This window comes from Pipistrellus hanaki (genome assembly GCF_964339955.1).
Source record: "Pipistrellus hanaki genome assembly, chromosome: 17".
NCBI classification, from domain to species: Eukaryota; Metazoa; Chordata; class Mammalia; order Chiroptera; family Vespertilionidae; genus Pipistrellus; species Pipistrellus hanaki.
Genome location: NC_140519.1, coordinates 10,091,943 through 10,113,291, shown reverse-complemented (window position 1 = coordinate 10,113,291; position 21,349 = coordinate 10,091,943). Strand labels below are relative to the sequence as shown.

The 21,349-nt window shown below is 41.0% G+C and overlaps 1 protein-coding gene across 2 annotated transcripts in view; it reads right to left on the bottom strand.

The window, feature by feature from the left end:
- Positions 1-13,705: 13,705 nt before the first annotated feature.
- TMEM65 (transmembrane protein 65) overlaps positions 13,706-21,349 on the bottom strand; it is a 39,068-nt gene continuing 31,424 nt past the window's right edge. For both annotated transcript variants that reach the window (XM_084864871.1, XM_084864872.1), the window contains 2 exons: positions 19,899-20,004; positions 13,706-16,643 (listed from right to left, as the gene is read on the bottom strand). In XM_084864871.1, the coding sequence (XP_084720997.1) occupies positions 16,542-16,643; positions 19,899-20,004 (208 nt within the window). In that variant the 3' untranslated portion in view covers positions 13,706-16,541. The remainder of the gene's footprint in view (positions 16,644-19,898; positions 20,005-21,349) is intronic.

Here is a 21,349-nt window from a genome sequence, read left to right as displayed (position 1 = left end):
TCTTTCTTTCTTTTTAAATCAAATCTTTATTGTTGAAAGTATTACACATGTCCCTTCCCCCTCCCCCCCCCCCCAACCCCCATTGACTCCTTCTAGCCCATCCCAGGCCTTCACCACCCTACTGTCGGTGTCCTGGGTTATGCAATATGCACATAAGTTCTTTGGCTGATCTCTTCCACCTGCCCACCCTCCCCGGCCCTCCCTCTGAGATTCTGCAGTCTGCTCTATGCTTCTGTGGCTCTGGATCACAAGCCCTTTTCTTCTTTCCCAAAAGCAGAGGAGAGACAGCCAGACACTTCCCCACAGGATAGTCTGAACAGTGGCCAGAGAATTGTGACCAACAGTAAGAGCAGAATCCCCCCTGCCACCTCCTCACAGGAGCTGTGTCTGACGCTGAGAGAGCTACAGACTCGCCCCCGAAGGCAGGGCCTCCTCCCAGGCACGGGCTTCCCAGGAGCTTGCCTCCGCTGTGGCTGGCATGATGGCGATTCCTCTGCCTCCATTTTCTCAGCTGTAAAATGGGGCTCTAACCTGCTTTGGGGGTCCCTGTGAAAACCACGTAAGGTTCTGTGTAGAAGGCACTTAGCGTACCGCCTGGCACATAGCGGTGCTCCAGTCGTGGCTTCTGAAATCCGTTCCACCCCATAGTTATGAGGCTCTAGGATCCACAGTGAGTGGTAACCAGAGAGGCACTCACTGTAATGTCTCTTTCTCTTCCCTCCAATCACCTTCACGCCAGCATTTGGGGTGGGACACCTTGTCCTCACTGCAAATTGGCCTGTAAAGACAGTCCCACTGGGAGGGCGGGGTCCCTGGGGGTGGAGAAGGAGCCCTCCCGGGAAGGTGTGCCCTGGGTGCTGGACTTTCCTTAGGAGCTCCTGTCAGACGTGGGGTGGGGGCGGGGGCGGGAGCAGGAGGTTTCCTGAAGCTGGAGGGCTGTGAGGAAGAGGACCGGGGGACAGACAGCCTCTCCATCTCCCCACCCTTGTGTGTACAGAGATCACCCGGGGCAGAGCTTAGATGACAGGAAAGGCAGAGACGCGTGACCCAGCTTCCTTTTTTCTGAGAAGTGCAGATTCGGAATCACAGCCGGAGCTCTGTAATTCAGATTTTATATTGAGATAAGAAAAGTCACACTACAACAGTCACCTTTAAGTTTTAGTAGAAGTCACTTCTTGCTGAGCAAATGTTTCAATGCTAGCTGCCTGCTAACAAACTGTAGGCCCCTGAAAAGTGGGTTTTATGGGGAGAAGATCAGTTCAGCATCCCTGGCATAGACCACATGTAGACGGAGGTTCGTTGAAGGGAAACCTCTCCAAGGTCACTCGGCTGGTCAGTGCTGGGTCCCAGGGACAGGGCTCCTGGAGGCTCACCTGTCCGCGGTACTGACTGGATCCCCTGATCTGTGCTCTACATCTCTGCGGTTATTCTTATAGCTGACCATCTGTACTTCTTAATCCCTTTGACCTAAAGGATTGTAACAACTCTGGATAATGCCGGGTGGGTACTAGACTTACCAGGTGATCAGTTCTTAAAGTATATAAATGTCTAATCACTATGTTGTACACATGAAAACTAATATATTGTTTATGACTGTAACTGAAAAACAAATTTTTTAAAAAGCCAAAGAAAAAAACAACCATCCCGAGCACGCTCAAAATCGCCGGAGGACTTGTTAAACAGTCTCTGACCCAGGCCGTCTGAGATGGGGCCCCAGAGTCTGCATGTCCAACAAGTTCCCAGGGGAAGCTGGTGCTGCTGGGTCAGCGGCCACAGTGTGAGGACACCTGCTTCAGGGCAACAGCCCTCATCACTTCAGCCTCTGCCACCAGGAACCAGGGATGGGAGTCTAAGCACAACTCACAGCTCTAACCCGTTTGGCTCAGTGGATAGAGCATTGGCCTGCGGGCTGAAAGGTCCCAGGTTCAATTCCAGTCAAGGGCATGGACCTTGGTTGCGGGCACATCCTCAGTAGGAGGTGTGCAGGAGGCAGCTTCGGTGTTTCTCTCTCATCGATGTTCCTAACTGTCTATCCCTCTCCCTTCCTCTCTGTAAAAATCAATAAGATATATTTAAAAAAAAAAAAAAAAAACCCTCATAAGGAGGTTTTTAGTTTCTCCGTTGCACCCACACAATGACTGGCCAAGCAGATGTATCTTCAGAGACAATGAGAAGGTTTCTGCTTGGTCCAGATCCAACCACGCCCTCCGAGCAGCTGAGGACGAAGGTTCCCGGGCCTCCCAGAGTTGGTTGCCTGGTTCCCGAGGGCCTTTCCTGTGCCTGGAAAGGGAAAGTCTGGGAAAAGGAGAAATCCCTGCTGGCAATGCGGCCACAGCCCTCACCAGCCTCTTCAGGGGACCTTGGCAACCACGGAAGCCTGATTGCAGCTAATGGCCATTAACACAGCTGGGCCTCCGATGACCTCAGAAAGCTCTTTCTCTGATGTTTGACTGGTTTCCTCCAACCTCAACGGCAGGGAACAGAGGTGAAAACAAACGTTTCTAAGCATCCCCTGCTGGCTGCCCCTGCCAGCAATCGAAAAGATTTCTGCAGAATTAAGAAGTTCGGCCACCAGTATGGAAATGGTCTGTGATCCCAATACTCAGGCTAAATATAAAAACACAGGCTAATTATTGCAGTGTCCCGTCGCAATTAAAGCCACATGATAAGTGCACTCTGCCAATGATGCAGAGAAACGCAGCCGCTGGAAGTAAGACCAGCTCGGTGCACAATAATCTGAAACGAAAGCAGGGCTTTAAAGCTTGAGGCTTTGAGAAATAAGCCTTGGCATTTTTTAGAAGACAATCTTGTGAAGTGATTGCCACCTACCCAACTGGACCAAAATGGCATGAGGTGTTTTTTTGGTTTTTTTTTTTTTCTTTATTCTCTCATCTAATCATCACCACATTCCTGAGAGGCCCAGAAGTCTTTATGAAAGCTTGAAAAGAGAAAATTGAGGCAGATAAATATGTTTACGTACTCAATGTCTCACATTTGGCTCATTGGTTTGTCCATTCATCCTACACATCTGTTGAGAGCCTGCTGTGTGCTGGGAGTGAAGCTAAGAGTTAGGTCTCCTAATGGGCAGATCCATATTTTTTCCAATATTTTACATGTTTAAACGGGTCTTTGCTATTAAATGTCTGAGCTACAAACCATCAAGGAAACAACTCCCTGATTCCTCAAAGAGCTGTCCATCTGCTGACTAGGTACATTGCTTGGAGTTTCTCCACTTCTTTAAATGTGTAACAGCATCTTCTACTAGCGCTATATTCATATTATATCTCTGAGCTTCTATGAATTGGGCATTGAAGTCTTAAGGGCTGACCTCCTTTCTCATGGACAACTGCCGTCAGCATCTCTAGCCTAAGATTTTTTGGGCTCTGAAAACCTATCACAAGTTGGCCACTTGGCAGAGATTCCAGAGAAAGGTTAATTAGTGATCATTCTTGATCCCGTTTAGATACAAGAAAAGCCATCTTTGGGGAATCGGGCTGCAATTTTCAGCTCCTCGGCCATCCTTCACTGTCAAACAGGCAGGGTGCAATCAATTGCTTAGCGTTAAAAAGGTTGAACATTCAGGTGCAATCTATCTCTTTGAACTTTATAACCAATGTTCCTTTTCTCAACCTCTCAACTAACCCAATTTCTCTGACCAGGGAAATTGAATGTAGAATCAATGCACCCCGATTAATCCTCTCACCCTCCACCACGATCACTATGACGCCATCTGCAAGTAGAGACACACTTCAACTATTTAAAGCCCAATCCTCGCTTACTGAGCCCAGAGAGTTTCATAGCCTTCTTGAGGGTCCATCTCCACAATCAGAGACAAGGGTGTGTTCCAGCAGCCAGGCCCTGATGTATGTGGGCTATGGAATGTGCCAGACTAGACTGCGGATTCTGGAGCTAACACCTACTTTCAGCTTAGCTTTGGGTCCCAGCTCTCAATTAAAACCTACCTCCAATGGTTGTACAGATTGAAGAAAGTAATATGTGCACATAAGCTCTTAGCATAGTTCTAGCACTCAATAAATCAATGTAATAATTATTCATTATTAACTTTGCTTATACACAGACAGGAAAGATCACAGAGGAGGAGGATTAATACAACAAACTCAGTTTAAACATATATCACTGGTTAAACGTATAACACCTCAATTTAACACTCCATCCCACTAGCAATGGTACGTACTTGTATTCAGATAATACCACGTGTGGATCCTCAGTGACTGGTTCTATCTGAGAAGGACAGCTCTCTGGGGCCAGCAGCCTTCAAATTCAATGTGGAATGGTTTGTTCCCCTGCCCTTTCCCATTTGCTCATCTTTGGTTTGATGGTCTCAAGGTGGAGGTATCCTTTGCCTTGCTGTGACTGTTGCAAATTCCTCAGACTCCTGTCTGACCACATTCCTGCAGACAGTTTTGACTTAGATCCAAGGGCCCAGGCTAGAGGACAGGGAGTTCTTGGTGACCTCTGACGCATCTTTGGTTAGATTTCTCTCTGATACGTTGCAGCCCACCTTTGGCAATCATTCACTCCTCAGAGTACACTCTCCCTTTTCCCTATAGCACTTCAGATGGTGTATGGGTACTGAATTGTGTCCCCACCAAAGTCATATGTTGAACCCTAACCTCCAGTACCTCAAAATATAACTGTATTCATAGAAAGGCCCTTTAAATAGGTATTAAGTTAAAGTGAGGCTGTTAACATAGGCTTTGATCCAATCTATTGGAGTCCATATAAGAAGAGAAAAATCACACCGGAGACTTGAGCATACAGAGAAAAGGCCATGTGAAGACATAAGAAGGAGATGGGCATCTGGAAGCCAAGGAGAGAGGCCTCAGGAGAAACCAACCCTACAGACACCTTGATCTCTGACTTCTAGCCTCTAGAACTGCGATAAGACAACTTTCTGTGGTCTAAGGACATCATTACAGCAGCCCCAGCTAAATAATACAGAAACTTCTACAACATCATGAGTTAAGATAAACCTTGCTGACTGGTTTCTATGGTGGCTTTGGGAAATTCTGTTTCCAGCTAATTGTTTTTATGGGGTCACTAGACAGTGGCCAGGAGGGAGCCACGGCTCTTGAGAGCATATTTTTCTCCAGGCTGCCACTCTTCCTGTGGCTCCTAAAGGTGGAGCTGGAGCGGTAATTTCACATTCACATCCCAGCTCCTCCCCGTGGCCAGGATTCTCCCATGCATTCATTTCTAGTCACTTCCTGGGCTGCTCCTTCCATGAACAAGCACCACATCACTCACAAAAAGAAATTCACAGTTTCCAGTCTCAGTCCCGACACTTAGTGAAAGGTTCCACATGGAGGCACTGTGGGGAGCTCCACGATGCAGCTGGAACCTTCAGATCCAAACTGTATGAGAAGCTCCCTGGATGTGCCAGCGCCCCCCACATACCACATATTGCATGGAACAGCCTGGGGGAGAGAGAACTTGCATAGACCACAGTAAGGATATATTGTACAGTGTGCAACCCACACAGCTTTACAAAACGGCCCTGGTAGAAACCATGCCTCATGCAATTCATCTCCCTGGCTTGCTCTCTCCCTTCCAATCTAAAAAATCAATGGGAAAAATGTCCTCAGGTGAGGATTAACAACAAAAATTTAATGGGGGGGGGGGAAAGAGAATAGAGATAGATAGAGATAGAGATAGAGTTAGAGATAGAAATAGAGATAGAGATAGCGCTGTTGAGAATGAGACAATGCACCTGACATTCTGATCCTGGTGATTGGCATAAGGGAACACTCAGTAAGTGTTGGTTTCCTTTTCCCATGGGTGGCGAAGTGTGTTTCCTAGTTCTGCAAAGCCAATCACATCCTCTTAGGGGAAAGGGCCAGATGTGACGTCCCCAGAGGTTCTGTTGAGTGATTGTGGCAATCCATACCCTAACCCAACCCTAAAGTGTGAGAAAGCCCAAGGGAAACTATAGGAGCAGCAGGACTGCCATGGATGTGGGTCCTCAGAGGAGGGCAATGCTTGCACCCTGTGGCCTGACCAGTGCCCATTCTGACGGGGACAGTGATTGACTCTCCCGGGTGATGATGAAGCTCTGACCAGATTGCTCTCTAAGAAGACCTTCAACTTGGAGTTGTTAAGTGCCCTTCAGAAACCCAGCTTTGATGCACAGCATATCCAAGCTGGTGAATGTGGTTACACCTATCTGCCTCCTGGCCTCAGGAGCAACGATGAGGCCTGATGTTCATTCCCCAGAAATGGAGGAGGGTGTAAAATGGAAACAGAACGGTCGGCTTTTCCTTTTTAGTGAGAAAGGAGGATGACCAGGCACTCCTCTCAGGAGACATGTCCAAGGCCCCAAGGAAGGTGCCAACCCCGACCTCAGAACTACAAGGCATTCACCATGGACCGGGGGGCCGCTGGAGAGACTGGTTGATGCCCATGTTTCTACACATTCTGTCCACAGCCTGTTCACTTGAAAGGTGGTCTTTATGGAGAAAGGGGCAACCCTTACCTTTAGGAATGAAGATGGGAAGCTGGAGTCCAAGGGTCTTTCCATCTCAGTAAGAGCCGCCGAACCCAAACTGAACTCCCTGGGAGAAGTGACTTGTGAGGTGGGAAGAGAATGGGCTTTGGGGTCTGACAGGAATGGGTCTGAATCCCATCTTCACATCTTAGGAGCTATGACTTTCCTTGCAGGGCTTCTGCATTGATTGAAAGAGATGCTCTAAGTGCATGTGCAGAGTACACAATAAGTGCTCAATATGTGGACGTGGTTTGCTTTGATTCATATCATTGCCAACCCTGAACGCACCTGGCTGTCACAGCTGCTTTTGCCTTGGATGAACAGCCATCTCCACTGGTTGACATCTTATCCATCTTCTCTCTTTTCTTGAGATTTTTTTAAAAACTCCTTTTTAATTATGGTATTTGTCCTCATACCTTCATTTCCGTCCCAAACCCCTCCTCACATATGGCCCCATCCCCCTGTTGTTCGTGACCATTGGTTAGACTATATGCATGCATACAAGTCCTTTGGTTGATCTCTCCCCCTTATCCCCACCCTCCCCTACCTTCCTGCTGAGGTTTGACAGTCTGATCGCTACTTCCCTGTCTCCGGGTCTGTTTTTTGTTCATCAGTTTATGTTGTTCATTATTTCCCCTAGATGAGTGAAATCATGTGATACTAGAAATACACTTATAAGAGCCGAAAATGAGACACTATCCAACTTTTCCATCCTAGATTAACTGACAACCTCTTCCAGGAAGCAGTCCCTGGTTTCCAAGTCAAATAAGCCATCACACATGGAAATGAGACTGCGTTCTTCCACTGGGTGGTTCTCCATTGCCTAGAGAACAAAACCCAACCTCTTTAGGGAGAATAACAAGGCCCTTCATGATTTAACCTTTGTCCCCAACTCTTTTCCAAACTCTGCCTTTATTTTATTTTATATTCTATCCTTATGCTTCTACTGTTGTTTCCTGAATACAGCACTCTCTTTCATGTTTCCCTGTTCCTGGGGACTGCACCATCAAAAGCAGGTGCTGAATCAACTTGCATTTGGATTTCTGGGATGCAGGTGCAAGGACCTTCGGCCAAGATTCTCCTTGTATTCTAGGGGAAGGACTTTTCAAAGAGCCCTTTTACAATGGGCATGTAAAACCTGGGCCCCATTGTAAAAGGGCTCTTTGAAAAGTCCTTCCCCTAGAATACAAGGAGAATCTTGGCCGAAGGTCCTTGCACCTGCATTTTGCAAACAGCGTGCCCCTTGCATTCCTCTGAAGCCACCCTCAGGATGACTATGGAAGGTGTGCTGGTGTCCCCACTACCCCAACCAACCTGTGCTGCCTGCCTAGCTGAGCCTGGGGTTGGCGGAGAAGGCATTCCTCCCAGGGATGGGTTGAAAATCCAGGCTCTGCCATTGCTCTGTCCTGTGTTCCTGGTGAGAGTGTGGCCCCGAGGCAGAAGCAGACTTATTCCAACCCTGTCTTATCACTTACCAGCTGTGGGACCTCAGCAATGTCTCTGAACCCCCACTTTTTCATCTGGGGTGGCGGAAGAGGTAAGAACACCCCAAAATGTTATGGGAAGGAGGCATCTGGCATATAGCAGAGGGTCAATAAATGTTCACTATTGTTAGAATTTCTGGAAGCAGCAGGCAATGGTTCCTCTGAAATATCACTGGACCACCAGAAGCATTTGGGCTGGGTTTAATGCACTGAAGAGACTGATCAACCACCTGGGATATAGCTACAGCTCAACACTAGAAGGCCAAGGTCATGTCCTCCATCCTCATCCTTCCCTTCCAGAGGCCTCCCTATGGAAATCAGTTTACAGAGTCTGGCAAGTCACTTCTCTGGAGGGAAGCATCCCTGTGCTCCAGGGAACACATTCAAGAATCTGATCTCTGCGACTTTGACTCTTCAGGACTTTAATATACGATGTGGGTTATGGTGTGGAAAAACCCAAGAACCTGGAGGCAGAGGACCTGGGCTCTGGCCCTGGCCCAGCTGGTTACCAGCTGAGCTGTGTGATCTTGGCTAAGACACTTACCCTCTCTGAACCTCAGATTGCTTTTCTGTCGTACATGGGTATCTACTTCACAAGTAAGACAATGAGAGAAAAGGTATTTTTTAAACTACAAGGCATGGCTTAGATCTAAGTTTCTTGGGTTTGCTTCTTTTTCTCTAGGTCTCTTTTACTGTAGGTTAAAAATATCTTATCCACAATTCCAAAATGCAAAACCATCTGAAAGACAGTATTTTGGTAACTCATTTGGCTGCAATACTTGGCCTGAATGAATTGAGTGAGTCTATTTAAAACTTTATTTATCCCACATACAGTGAATACCCAGGTTTTACTGCAGAAATAGTACTGTGTTTGGTGTGAGATTACAGATCCAGTTACCTCTGGGGTTGAAAAGTAATGCACAAGATATCCTGAAACCCATCGGCCCCCAAGGTTTATATTCTAGGTATAGGTTATAAGTTATAGTCATCCGTGTACTACTTTCATGATGGGGTCAGGAAGCCTGGGTCCTAACCTCTGGCTTGAAACGAACCAGCCCTGTGTTCGAGGTTGCAGACCTCAACCTGTAGACCACAGAGGCATGCTCTAAGGAGCTGGCCTGCAGCATAACGTGGAAATCAAGTAGACACACGTTTTAATCCTAGTTCTGCCCCTTGGACAAGTTATTTAATTTTTTCTGAGCCCTTCTTTCCTTGTCTATAAAACCTATCTCAAACATATTAATGAGAATTAAAAATCAAAATGTATGTAAAATATTGAGCACAGTCCAGGCACAAAGTAAATGATAAGTAAATGGTAGCTGCTTCTATTATCGGCCATGTGGATACTCTGGGCCTCCGAACTGAACTATGTGAATGTACATAATGAGCAGCTCTTGCTTCCAGTGATTATGGATTTACTGCCCAGAACAGAATGACTGAGGAAACGTGCAGCTGACAGATAAGCTCATCACAATTCAATTTTCAAGTGAATGACTTTTTCTAGCTTTGAAAAGCTATTCACAAGATGCTTAAAAAAAAAAAAAAAAAAAAAAAAAAATCAACCAACCAAGCTTTAAATATGGCCAGTCATTTTCTGCCAGTGGAAAAGGAAGTCAGGAAGAAATGAAAAGAAATAATTATTATTTCAGTCCTTGACTTTCAGGAAAGAACATTTTACCAAATTACCACCTCTGGCATCTGAAGGGAAACTGCCCAGAGGTAAACAGCAGGAGGCCAGAGGAGGCCTGAGGAACCCAGGCCAGTATTTAGTAAAACAAGGAGTCACCTGACCAATTATATCAGTGTGACTCAGATGATGATAAAATGCAGATTCCCCCAGGCCCAAAGGAATGAGATTATGTGGGTTTGGGACTGAAAATGTGCATCTTTAACAAGGACCCTGATGCAATCAACACTTTGAAAACCACTCATCTTGGGCCATGTTATAGTCATGCAATAAATGCCATGTAGCCGAAACCGGTTTGTCTCAGTGGATAGAGCGTCAGCCTGCGGACTGAAAGGTCCCAGGTTGGATTCCGGTCAAGGACATGTACTTTGGTTGCAGGCACATCCCCAGTAGGGGCTGTGCAGGAGGCAGCTGGTTGATGATTCTCTCTCATCGATGTTTCTAACTCTCTATCCCTCCCTCTCTCTTCCTCTCTGTGAAAAATCAATTAAATAAATAAATAAATAAATAAATAAATAAATAAATGCCATGTATTTTCATGTGTCATCTCACTAGGATGTCTCCCTGTCTCCAGACGAAACTCCTGGTCTAGAAGAAGCAAAAGTCAAAGAAACCATCCTAGGAATTGCGAAACCAAATAATAGAAGTGAAAGTATATGGGGTGCCCCAAGGTGGGGGCGGAGGGCTGCCAGTCGGCTTGGGATCACAGAGTGACAGTTGTCAAGGTCTCCCCCACGGGGAAGCTTCACCTGCACATTTTCCATTGTTGATGCCCACCTTACCCTAGACGTTATTAGCAACGGGCTGCTATTTTTATCTTCGACTGCCTGGTTTATACGTCCCGAGTTTCATAGGACCTTATCAGATGCTCACAACACGCCAGGAAAACACCAGGAGGTTCCAAATCGTTGCACTTCATCACAGTTATTTTAGGGTTAGCAGTGGAACATAGAACTTCAACACCCTGTGTTTGATCTAGGCTATCCTTTAGTAGCTTAGCTTTCATCAAAGTTGTATCTGATGGACAGAAACATCAACACTGAACACAAAATGGAATGTTTTTACTCCCCCAGTATTCTCAGCTCAGAAACTCAACAGGCTCCATTTCTTCCAACTACTGAACCACCAAATGCAAGACAGGAGAAAGATCCCCCAAAACTATCTTCACTGCAACCATCTATGGAGCACCTCCCATATTCCCAGCACTTTTTATATTCACCCAGTACTAGGAATATATCATCTCAATTCTTAAATTTCCGTAGAGATAGTACTGTCTCAATTTTATAAATGGGACAGCCTGAGAAAGACTGGCCCTCCTGTGTAAGTTCCCACAGCTAGGAATTGATTGACTTAGAACTGTTGGATTCCCAATGGCAAACACTATTAACATGGTTTCAAAAGGCGGTGAATATAGGTCTTCCTATATGACCTGCTGCCAGATCTATCAGCAGCAGCTATCCCTTTTAGTTCAGAGGCTGAAGGCTTAAAAAGAGTATTGACGACGAGTGAGTAGTTTAATTCTAGATATAATGTATATTAAATGAGTTTGCAATTCTCTTATGAAGACTTCAAAGTTCAAAATTTATACTGATGATTAAAAAAACAAAACAACAACACAAAGAGGGATAATCTGTAATATGGACTTGGGATCAATACCAAGGACACAATGATGAAGTAGATGTGACCTTTGCTCCAGTGCTGAGCCATCGCAAAAGAGATGTGAGACAATGTGCTAATGGTATCAACAGGGAATCTCATGGGGTCATGGAGGATTTAACCTGAAGTGATGTTTTGCTCTATTTCATTTATATTTTTCCTGAAATTGAATGTTTTTATTTAAAAGGTTACTTACGTTAAATCTTCCTGCAGAGTAGGAATATGTCAAAATGACTTTATTGCTCAATATGTTGAATTATATAAGAATAAACTGCCGAAACTGGTTTGGCTCAGTGGATAGAGCGTCAGTCTGCGGACGGAAAGATCCCAGGTTCGATTCCGGTCAAGGGCATGTACCTTGGTTGCGGGCACATCCCCAGTGGAGGGTATGCAAGAGGCAGCTGATTGATGATTCTCCCTCATCGATGTTTCTAACTCTCTATCCCTCTCTCTTCCTCTCTGTGAAAAAATCAATAAAATATATTAAAAAATAAAAGAATAAACTATAATATAATCCTATATAATGAGAGGAATATGCTAATTACCATTACACTGTGAGGTGTAATAATCAACTGGGTAACAACCAGCTCATGGATCTGCAGGAGGGTGGGACAGTGAAGACAGGCAGGGGAGAGCTACAGGAGGGAGGAGGGCAGCAGCGAGCCACTGGCTCATGGATATGGGTTCGTGCACAGGGCTACTAGTGCATTATAAAGCCTTAGCACCATTGTGAGCCACGTGAGCCACTCAGAATCACAGAATTCTGGAGTTTGCAGAAACCCCAAAGATTCTTCCTCTCTCTGATATAGGAAGATCTTCAAGAGAGGGGATTGAATTTCATGATTCTGTTGACCCACTTCCCTCATAATTTGGTTCATTACTGGACACCAAAGACACAACGGTAGGAGCAGCTGCAGAAAATATGATTTTTCTGAAATGCACTTATAATTTCTAAATTTTGCAGAGACAAAGGAAAAGGATGATATTTTAAATTAGTTAAGCTATTTATTAGCTGTCTGAGTGGGAAGAATATTGCAGGAAGATATAATTATAAAACCTGAATATAGCTGGCATCCAGCCTGGAGTTTTCAGCCTGTTTATAAAACATGCCAAATATCAGATGGTATGCAAAGGGTAATGTGTTAATAGCAGATAGCCAAAACACTGTCTGCAATTTTTAGGAAAGACGAAATTTACTAAGCTTTTGATAGAGCTGTTCTGTAACATGTCATTTCTCTTGAAATCTTAGAAAAACAAATGACTTGAAATGAATGAGGAAAGTTTAGAACTTTCATTTTCTACACAAGGGAATATAAATATAAATACGGAAAGCATGGTACCAAACACCAAAATGTTTATATTGTGAATGCAAAACCTCTAAGTTATCTACCCCTCTCCATAATGTAATCCTATAAAATTTGAAGTCCATAGGTTCTAGAACCTGAAAATTAGAGAGGAAAGACAAAGTAGTTTCCAGTAGTGAGAGCAGGAAAAAAAAAGGGTGTGTGTGTGTGTGTGTGTGTGTGTGTGTGTGTGTGGAGAGAATGAGAAATAAAAACCAGATTCCCGAGGTACTGCATTGCAACACAATAACTGTGTCCATAAAAATGATGCTTACCTCCAGAAACAAGAAAAATCTCTAATAACTTCTAATCCTACAATTAAAAGAACTAGAAAGAGAAAAACAAGAAAAGTCCAGAGTAAGTAGAAGGCAGGAGATGACAAAGATCACAGTGGAAATAAATGACATCAAGACCAAAAAAACAATTCGAAAGATCGATGAAACCAAGAGCTGGTTCTTTGAAAAGATAAACAAGATTAATGAACCTCTAGCCAGACTCATCAAGAAACAGAGAACCTAAATAAATAAAATCAGAATCAAAAGAGGTGAAGTAACAGCTGACACCACAGAAATACAAAGGATTAGAAGAAAACACTGCAAACAACTATATGCCAACAATTTGGACAAATTCCTAGAAACACACAATCTTCCAAAACTGACTCAGGAAGAATCAGGAAATCTGAATAGACTAAAAACAACTAATTAAATTGAAGTAGGAATGGAGAAAAGGAGCAAAGTAAATGCTGCATTATTATATAGAGGCTTAGATATGGCTGCTGTAAATGCCCATCAGTGTAATTTATGCCAATCTTTCTCAAGGTTGTTTTTTTACATCCCCTTAAAGATAAATTATCTCCATGTGGATTCATTCTTTTCTCATAATCTGTAATGTTGTATCTCAAGTGTGGGTTTCAGTGAGGTGATAAATAGTTCTATATTATTGTCTTAGCGACACTGCTACAACCCTGCAACGAATCTGCATCTATTAATCCTACTTCCTTTAGCGACATAATAACCAAGGTCTTCTGAGATTAGGAAGAAAATCAAATTTAAAAGTCAAAACCACATTCAAAATTTCTTAAAAGATGTTTCTTGTTCAATTCTTTTGTAGAAACATTGGTCACCATTTAACATACAGTGGCAACAAAATCCACCCAATTTACATGCATCAAGAAGTCAATAAATCATAATACATGGACAACATGAATTTTAAACAGACAGTACTAAAAAAAGTAGCTCATGTTGCATTTACCCACAGTTATGGTGCTCCCAATAAGGAAATAACTAATATGAGAAATAAGAATTCCAGTTTCAACCTGAAATAAGGTTCTTTGTAACAAGTAACATAAAATAATGGTTACGTAAAGTAATTACGTATCTTAAAAGAAACCATTTCTCAGAAATCACTTTGTGCAGAACACAAAGATTTGGAAAAATGTGTATTTAGTGTTGACAAAAGGGTGCCATTTTTGGAAAAGTAATTAATTACCTGAAAGATGCAAATTTTTATTGTGTCCATAAATTAAAATGTCTTTCAATATGAGGATTTTATGTTACATATTTTGACACCTTAAGTAACCTTGCAGACATTCAGCTAAACTGAAAGATTCTGTAGGACTGGGCTATTGTCAACAGGAGGAAAATCACACAACAGTAAGCAAAAGCCCTTTCTAAACTCACAGGCAGTTTCTGGATATGGGATTTAATTAATAAAGAAAAATTTAAGCACCACAATGATATGCTTTTTAGAAAACAGAAAGGACTGGAAATATACAAATTAGGGACAAAAGCACATAAATGTTTACCAAAAAAAATTTTTTTTTTTAATAAGCACTCTATTCCTCTCACTTGAAATAATAAAAAGAGGGGGAAAAAATTTCGGGTGTGTATATGGTATTATGTGAAAGATACAAACCACAATTCTGTTTAAGATATCAAGTTCTATTCTAATTTGATCAAAAGAGACTGTCACACTATTTATACACAATAAGAATGATATATGTTTATCTTTTCATTGTTTAATTTATGCTTTTTCTTCTAAAATCTATGATTAAAGGATAGCACTAAATTATTTTGAAGTGCACAGAAGCAAAATTATGATAAATTGTCTTGTGGGGGAAATCAGTTCCTTTGTAAAAAAGAGTTCAAAGTACGTATTTGCAAATAAACTTTTAAAATAAATTATAGCTGTAAATACAGCCATCTTATAAGTTTCCCTTCTTTTGCACCTATTTACCAATTTTAATAATTTCAGCGGCCCAGATAGTAATTTTAATTTCAGTTTTTCTCCTCCATGATGTGTGTGTGTGTTTTTAAAGCATGTGTAACAGGCCACATGCTAACAAACTTTAAGAGTTCATAAAATTAAAACTTAGGATTTCTACACGGTTATATTTAAATCAGATATACAAGATTGGAATAAACAACTTCAACCTAGAATCTGATTTAAATACCACAAAAGAAGAAAAAAAAGACCAAAAAGAAAAAAAAGATTTCAACTCATGTAACTTTTGACTATTAGACTATATGTAGCAAAGAGCGAACTATAAAATATTATTTCGTGACCAGTGTGGCGCACTGGTTGAGCATCGACCTGTAAAGCAAGAGGTCATGGTTTGATTCCCAGGCACAGCACATGCCCAGGGTTGCACTTGATCCCCCGTAGGGGGGCATTCAGGAGGCAGCGATCAGATTCTCTCTCAATATTGATGTTTCTATCTCTCTCTCTCCCTTTCCCTTCCTCTCTGAAATAAATTTAAAAATATACATTTATATGTGTATATATATACATAATATTTTTCACCTCAAAAGAAGTTATCCAGAAGTAAAATTCATTCAATAAGATATAACATCAGGATTGTGAATAGGAAGTACTCAGACTCATTTAATTCAGATGAAAAGACATTTTGGAGGGAACAAATCTTTCCTGTACAATATAATTTCCATCTCATTAACCTTACAAACATCCTTTCCACTTCACCACTTATTCCACAAACCTTCTGGACAGTTCCCAGTTTCTATTTTTCTAAAAAAAATTGTTTAGCCTCTTGATTTTCAAGTGTCCGGTCAAACCCCTTAGTTCACTCTAATCCCATAATCACCGTTGAAAAGAACCCACAATAATAATTTTCTTCCTCTCAAGAGTCAAAAACCATCACATAATGATGCAAAGTTGAGAAATTAAACAATCCATTCAAAATAATATACTTAAGATATGTGGTTTTATGTAGTACAAAGACCACATAATTGTTCATTCTGATTGACCTCTGGCACTTGACACAAGAAATTAGAATGAATAACAAAAACTTAAAATACTTAAAGTCTGTGTCTGCTTTGAATAGATGTGGGAGTAAATAAAAGTGACTGAAATTATATGATTATGAATGTTTACTGTGAAACAGTACAAAATTGATGTCAGAAAGTGAGTAAAAAATCTTCAACTGACAATAAACATCTCATGTAATTTGGAAAAATCTTAAGGTTGAATTGTAACTCTAGGGAACACAATAACAGAAAATGTTTTCATGCATATACACATTACATAACAAGTAAGCAAACCCCAAGTCAGGACAATACATCAATGACTGATAAATGATATTTGGATATATAAAGAAAGAGAGGGAAAAGATAAAATGTTGACTGCTGTTGATTTCAACAATTTACACAAAATGATACTAAACAGTTCTTTTTAAAAAGATGTCCTAAGAAAACCAAGCCACAATAAGTTAGTGTTTTTCCATAATACATGCTGAATTATTTGATCCCGTATCTATACACTGTTACTGTCTTAATTCCTAAATGTGGTGACAGCATATTTAATCGTTGAGGTACATTAGTTTACATCTTTTTATAGGTACTCTACGAGGGTTAATTTTTCTTTTCCAGTTTTTCATCTTCTTCACCTACTCCCAAGAAAATCAAAGGGAACATTCCTAGAATGCAGCCAATAGTCACCCCAACAGCTTTGCCCTGAGGAAACAAAACAAAACATTTTTGAAAGTTATTTTATCACTGTAAGAGGAAGTCCTGCTTAAATATTTATGATAAACAATTACTATGTACTATAAAATTCAACTCATGAATCATTTTTGTAGCCTAAAAATAGGGTACAAAAATATTCTAGAACAAATGATATTTAGAGTTCAAAGCAACAAGGAAATTTTTCTTTTATCAAATTGCCATAAAAATAACATCAAAGAAATATTCAAGTAGAAAACACTCATTAAATATTGTACATATATGTTAATGTCAGAAGATAAGAAAAATCCACACCTAGATTCTCATTTTGACCTTAGATAATGTTTGTATTTATTTATATATATTTACAGAAACTATATTAGATTCCTGACTTCCCCATTTATATGAAATGACTGTTGCTAACAGACTCCACTTCCCACCCAAAATGTTAGAATGCCCATTACTGTCATCCATGGAAACCACGGCTTTCTCCGCCCTCACTTTAGGAATGCCAGGCGGTGAGTTCTAATACAATTTTCTCAATGGGGCATAAAGTCAATAGGATAGAGAAGGAGGAAGAAAATAGGATAGCCTTCCTTTTCTAGCTCCCTGATCCAGACCCTGAAACATATATATGGTTAATCCTCAACCGAGGACATTTTTTCTCTCCCATTAATTTTTGGAGAGAGTGGAAGAAAGTGCGAGAGACACACAGAAATTTTGATGCAAAAGAGAAACCAGTGGTTGCCTCCCGCTTGGGGATTGAGCCTGCAACCAAGGTACTTGCTCTTGACCCGAATCAAACCTGTGACCCTTCAGTCCACAGGTCAATGCTATAACCACAGAGCCAAACTAGCTAGAGCCAACCAGTGAAGGCCATATTTTTCCATCATAAGAGTAGTCACTTATATAATATATTGCTAGAGGTCCAGTGCATGGATTCGTACACCTATGGGGTCCCTTGGCCTGGCCTATGGGGATCAGGCCAAAACCGGCTCTCTGACATCCCCCAAGGGGTCACAGATTGCGAGAGGGCACAGGCCAGGCTGAGGGACCCCACTGTGCACAATGGGACCATGGGAGGGCTCCAGGACATGTCAGGACTGTCTCGCCCAATCCCAATTGGCCAGACCCCAGCAGCAAGCTAACTTACCGGTCAGAGCATCTGCCTTCTGGTGGTCAGTGCTTGTCATAGTGACTGGTCAAATGGTCAAATGAATGGTCAGACACTTAGCCTATTAGGCTTTTATTATATGGGATAATTGGGCCTTATGTTAGGCCCTATAGTTAATTATACTGGAGCTAACCGAGGACTTGAGTATATCTGTAATGTTATGCAAGAAAATATTTTCAGAGTTCCAAATTACAAATGAGGCTTTAAAATACAACATATGTCAGTTAGAAACTATATATGCACTGGCATATATTCTACTACAGGTAAATTTCAGAGTTAGCATATGTTATAACTAGATAGCTGATCACTAACTTCAACCACTACTGGCTGTTTATAACCAAATGTTATGTTATAGAATAGAAGATTTGACCCTAAGACGTAGCAAGCAGAGCCAACAACTAAAGAACAGAATCCATATGCTTATGGGGTTTTATCAATAAACATGCATAGAAGTATATATATGACAATTTAATATTTGACATGCTTTTTTTATAGAAGGGGGAAATGGACCTGCTCTTACATAATGTAGAAAGAAAACAGAATTATCAATTATGTCAGAAGAGAAGGCCCCAGGAAATAATCTTATCTTGATCCCAACTGTTATATTCCTAGAATGTTAGAATATCCTTATTCCTCAACAGCTCTGGCTGATGGATATTAGCTAACTAATCCACTTCAATTCATCTACAAATTGCAGGATACGGACACACATACACACATAATTTTTTATGCAGCGACAGGTGTAAGGTGGAGCCTGTGAATCTGCATATCTAACCAGTTCCCGGTAATGTTGGTCCTGCTGGTTCTGCTGGTCCTGCCATCGCACTTAGAGAACCACTGCCCTGTGCAGCCCCTTCTCCCCTGGCTTTCTCCATCGCCGGCCTGTTCAGTGTGGCCTGTAATCTATCTCCACTCCAGCACTCCCAGCCTCTTTTACTCTGCTTGACTTTCTTTTTCTCTTTAATTTCCCACAACACCGCGAACTTCTAATATTCTAAATATTTTGCTTATCAGGTTTTTAAATTGTTTCTCTCTCCTCACGCTGCTAGAACATAAGATCCACCAGAAAAAAAAGATCTTGTTTTGTTAACCAATATATTCAAAGCTCCTAGGTCTGTGTTCTGCATATAACAGGTAAACAATCAATATTTGTTGAATTAATTGGGTGAATGATTACACCCACCATCTCTAATTCAAACCTCTCCAACTCTTGACCTTTAATCCAAATGCCTACTTGGTATCACCATTTGAGTGTTCTACTAGCATCTCAAGTTCAACGTGTCCAAAATAGAGCTCATTCTCTTCCCTTTCAAAAGTCATTCTTCCTCCTCCTCTTAACTGGTAACATTGAGATCCATCCAGTACCTTTCCTATTTAAAATAGCACTCCACCTCCTGGGTATGAGGTTCAAGCTCCTTGGCACAGTTTATACATCGACAGAAAAATGGCTTTTCTGAATGATCCATTCTTACATCTCCAATGTTGTTTTCCATTATTGCTTCGAGTACAACTATTACATAGCATATCCCAGCAATTACTAATCTCTTGTATTTTTTTTTAACACACCCTGTTTTTACCATGCTTTTCTACTTGCTAGTCAATATACTTGGAATTCTCCTGTTCACTTAGTAAATGTCTCATCAATAATTTTTTAAAATCAGCTTAGATCTAATAATCACCAAAAAATCTCCCCATGAAAAGAAACTTTTCCCCACCAAGTATTAATTCTTGTACTTGTGCTATTGCTATATCCAATTTATAGTTCCATTACTGCATATGTCACACTAAATTATAATTTGTTTAAATGTCTGGTTCTCTACCTAAACAATCCTCAAGGGAACTATATTCATTTTATGTCTAGCACATAACTGATACCTTAAGATTAACTGAATCATATGAAGAATATTTTTAAATGAAGTACACCTATAAAATATGAAGTCAATAAAAAAATATTCTTCCTCTGAAAATTGCCAAGCCTTGGACAATTTGTGTTAACGACTCCACTCAAATCAATTTTAGTCTCAGATTTCTCAAGGGAATGAACTTGCTCTGGCTACAGAAATTGATTTTCACAAGCCATGTAACGTACTTACCAAATGTGTACTAACACGCGTTTGCCACATGTCAACTTGCTTTGGTGTGAGATCAGGAATTGACAGGCCTAACCTGGCAGCCAAAGCTTCGACGTAGCCTGCAAGTCTTTAAAAAAACACATGAGGACAGAATATAAGTTGTTAAAGACACATACAAATGTCCTCGGGTAGTAAAAACTGAATTAACACAAAGAAAAACAAGATAGTTTATACCTGTAATTAATTGGCACTCTAGAAATGGTGTAAACATGTTCAGGAACTTTTTTGTGCATAAATTTTATTGTGTATAAATATATCCAGTTTAAAACCATTTTCATATTACTATATTTAATACATAGGTAAATTAATTGACTTAGCAAACTTATTCTCTACCATTACTTTTAAAAGACTAATTCAAGGTATAGGAAACTTTTACAACAATTTCAATTTATGCACTTATTCTACATTCCAAGTAAAGCACTTTAACATGATATAAATTAACTGTCATCAAAAAGCAAAAATCTCCAAATTTATCAGATAGATATAATAAGAAAAGCAGCCTAGAATTTTCATAACAATTTCAAGTATTTATCAATTCTAATTTACCTTCACTTATTGGATACTATCTTACTTTATGAACTGTGAGGGGAAAAATGCCAATTAAACTATGCATACCACTGATTATGAGACGGATCCCGATGTCAGATATGTTAAATCTAAACAAACTGTGCTTCTAAAAATGTGGTGTTTATTATTTAGTGATATTTTCTTAAGGCAAAGAAGAAATAGTTCTTAAATATAAAGTCTCCCAACAAAATCTTTATCTTTAACAAAACAATAATTGTTTTATGATGCAATCTAAAACAAAACAGCCTTACTGTTCTACATAGAAAGCTATCATCACAGCTATAACACCATTACTAACCTTAGTATTGGAATGGGGAAATGCAATGTTTGAAGGATGATATCATTATGGATTTATGACAGAAATTCTAGGAATGTAAAAATTTTTGCCTAGGGCTCAAAGTAAAGAAACTCTGTTTTTAACTGTACCTATGGCCCCAACTCCAGTGCAAAAGTCTAACGTGTAGGGTCAGACCCATTATAAAGCTGCCTTAGACTACAGGGCTAAAGAGAGTTCTATTAGCCCCAAATCCAAATTCCAAAACTTACCACTCCAATGAACCAAGGAAGGAGGAGACAAAACCCAAGACTGAGTACAAGGGTATGTTTATCACTGTAATTAATGCCATCTTAGCCTAATGTCTAGTTCCCAAGCTTCCCCACGCTCAGGCAGCAGCCCAGCCCATTGCCACTTGAAAGTGAGAGTGTAAAATAGAGAGAAAACCGGTCTTTCTAAGTAGACATCCTCAGTGTGTTTCATCATCCCTGCCACAGGGAGTAAAGAAAGCAAACACATGGATGCTTTGGCCATTACTCATCTAGAAAGTTCCTCTCTCTAGAAAAAAACA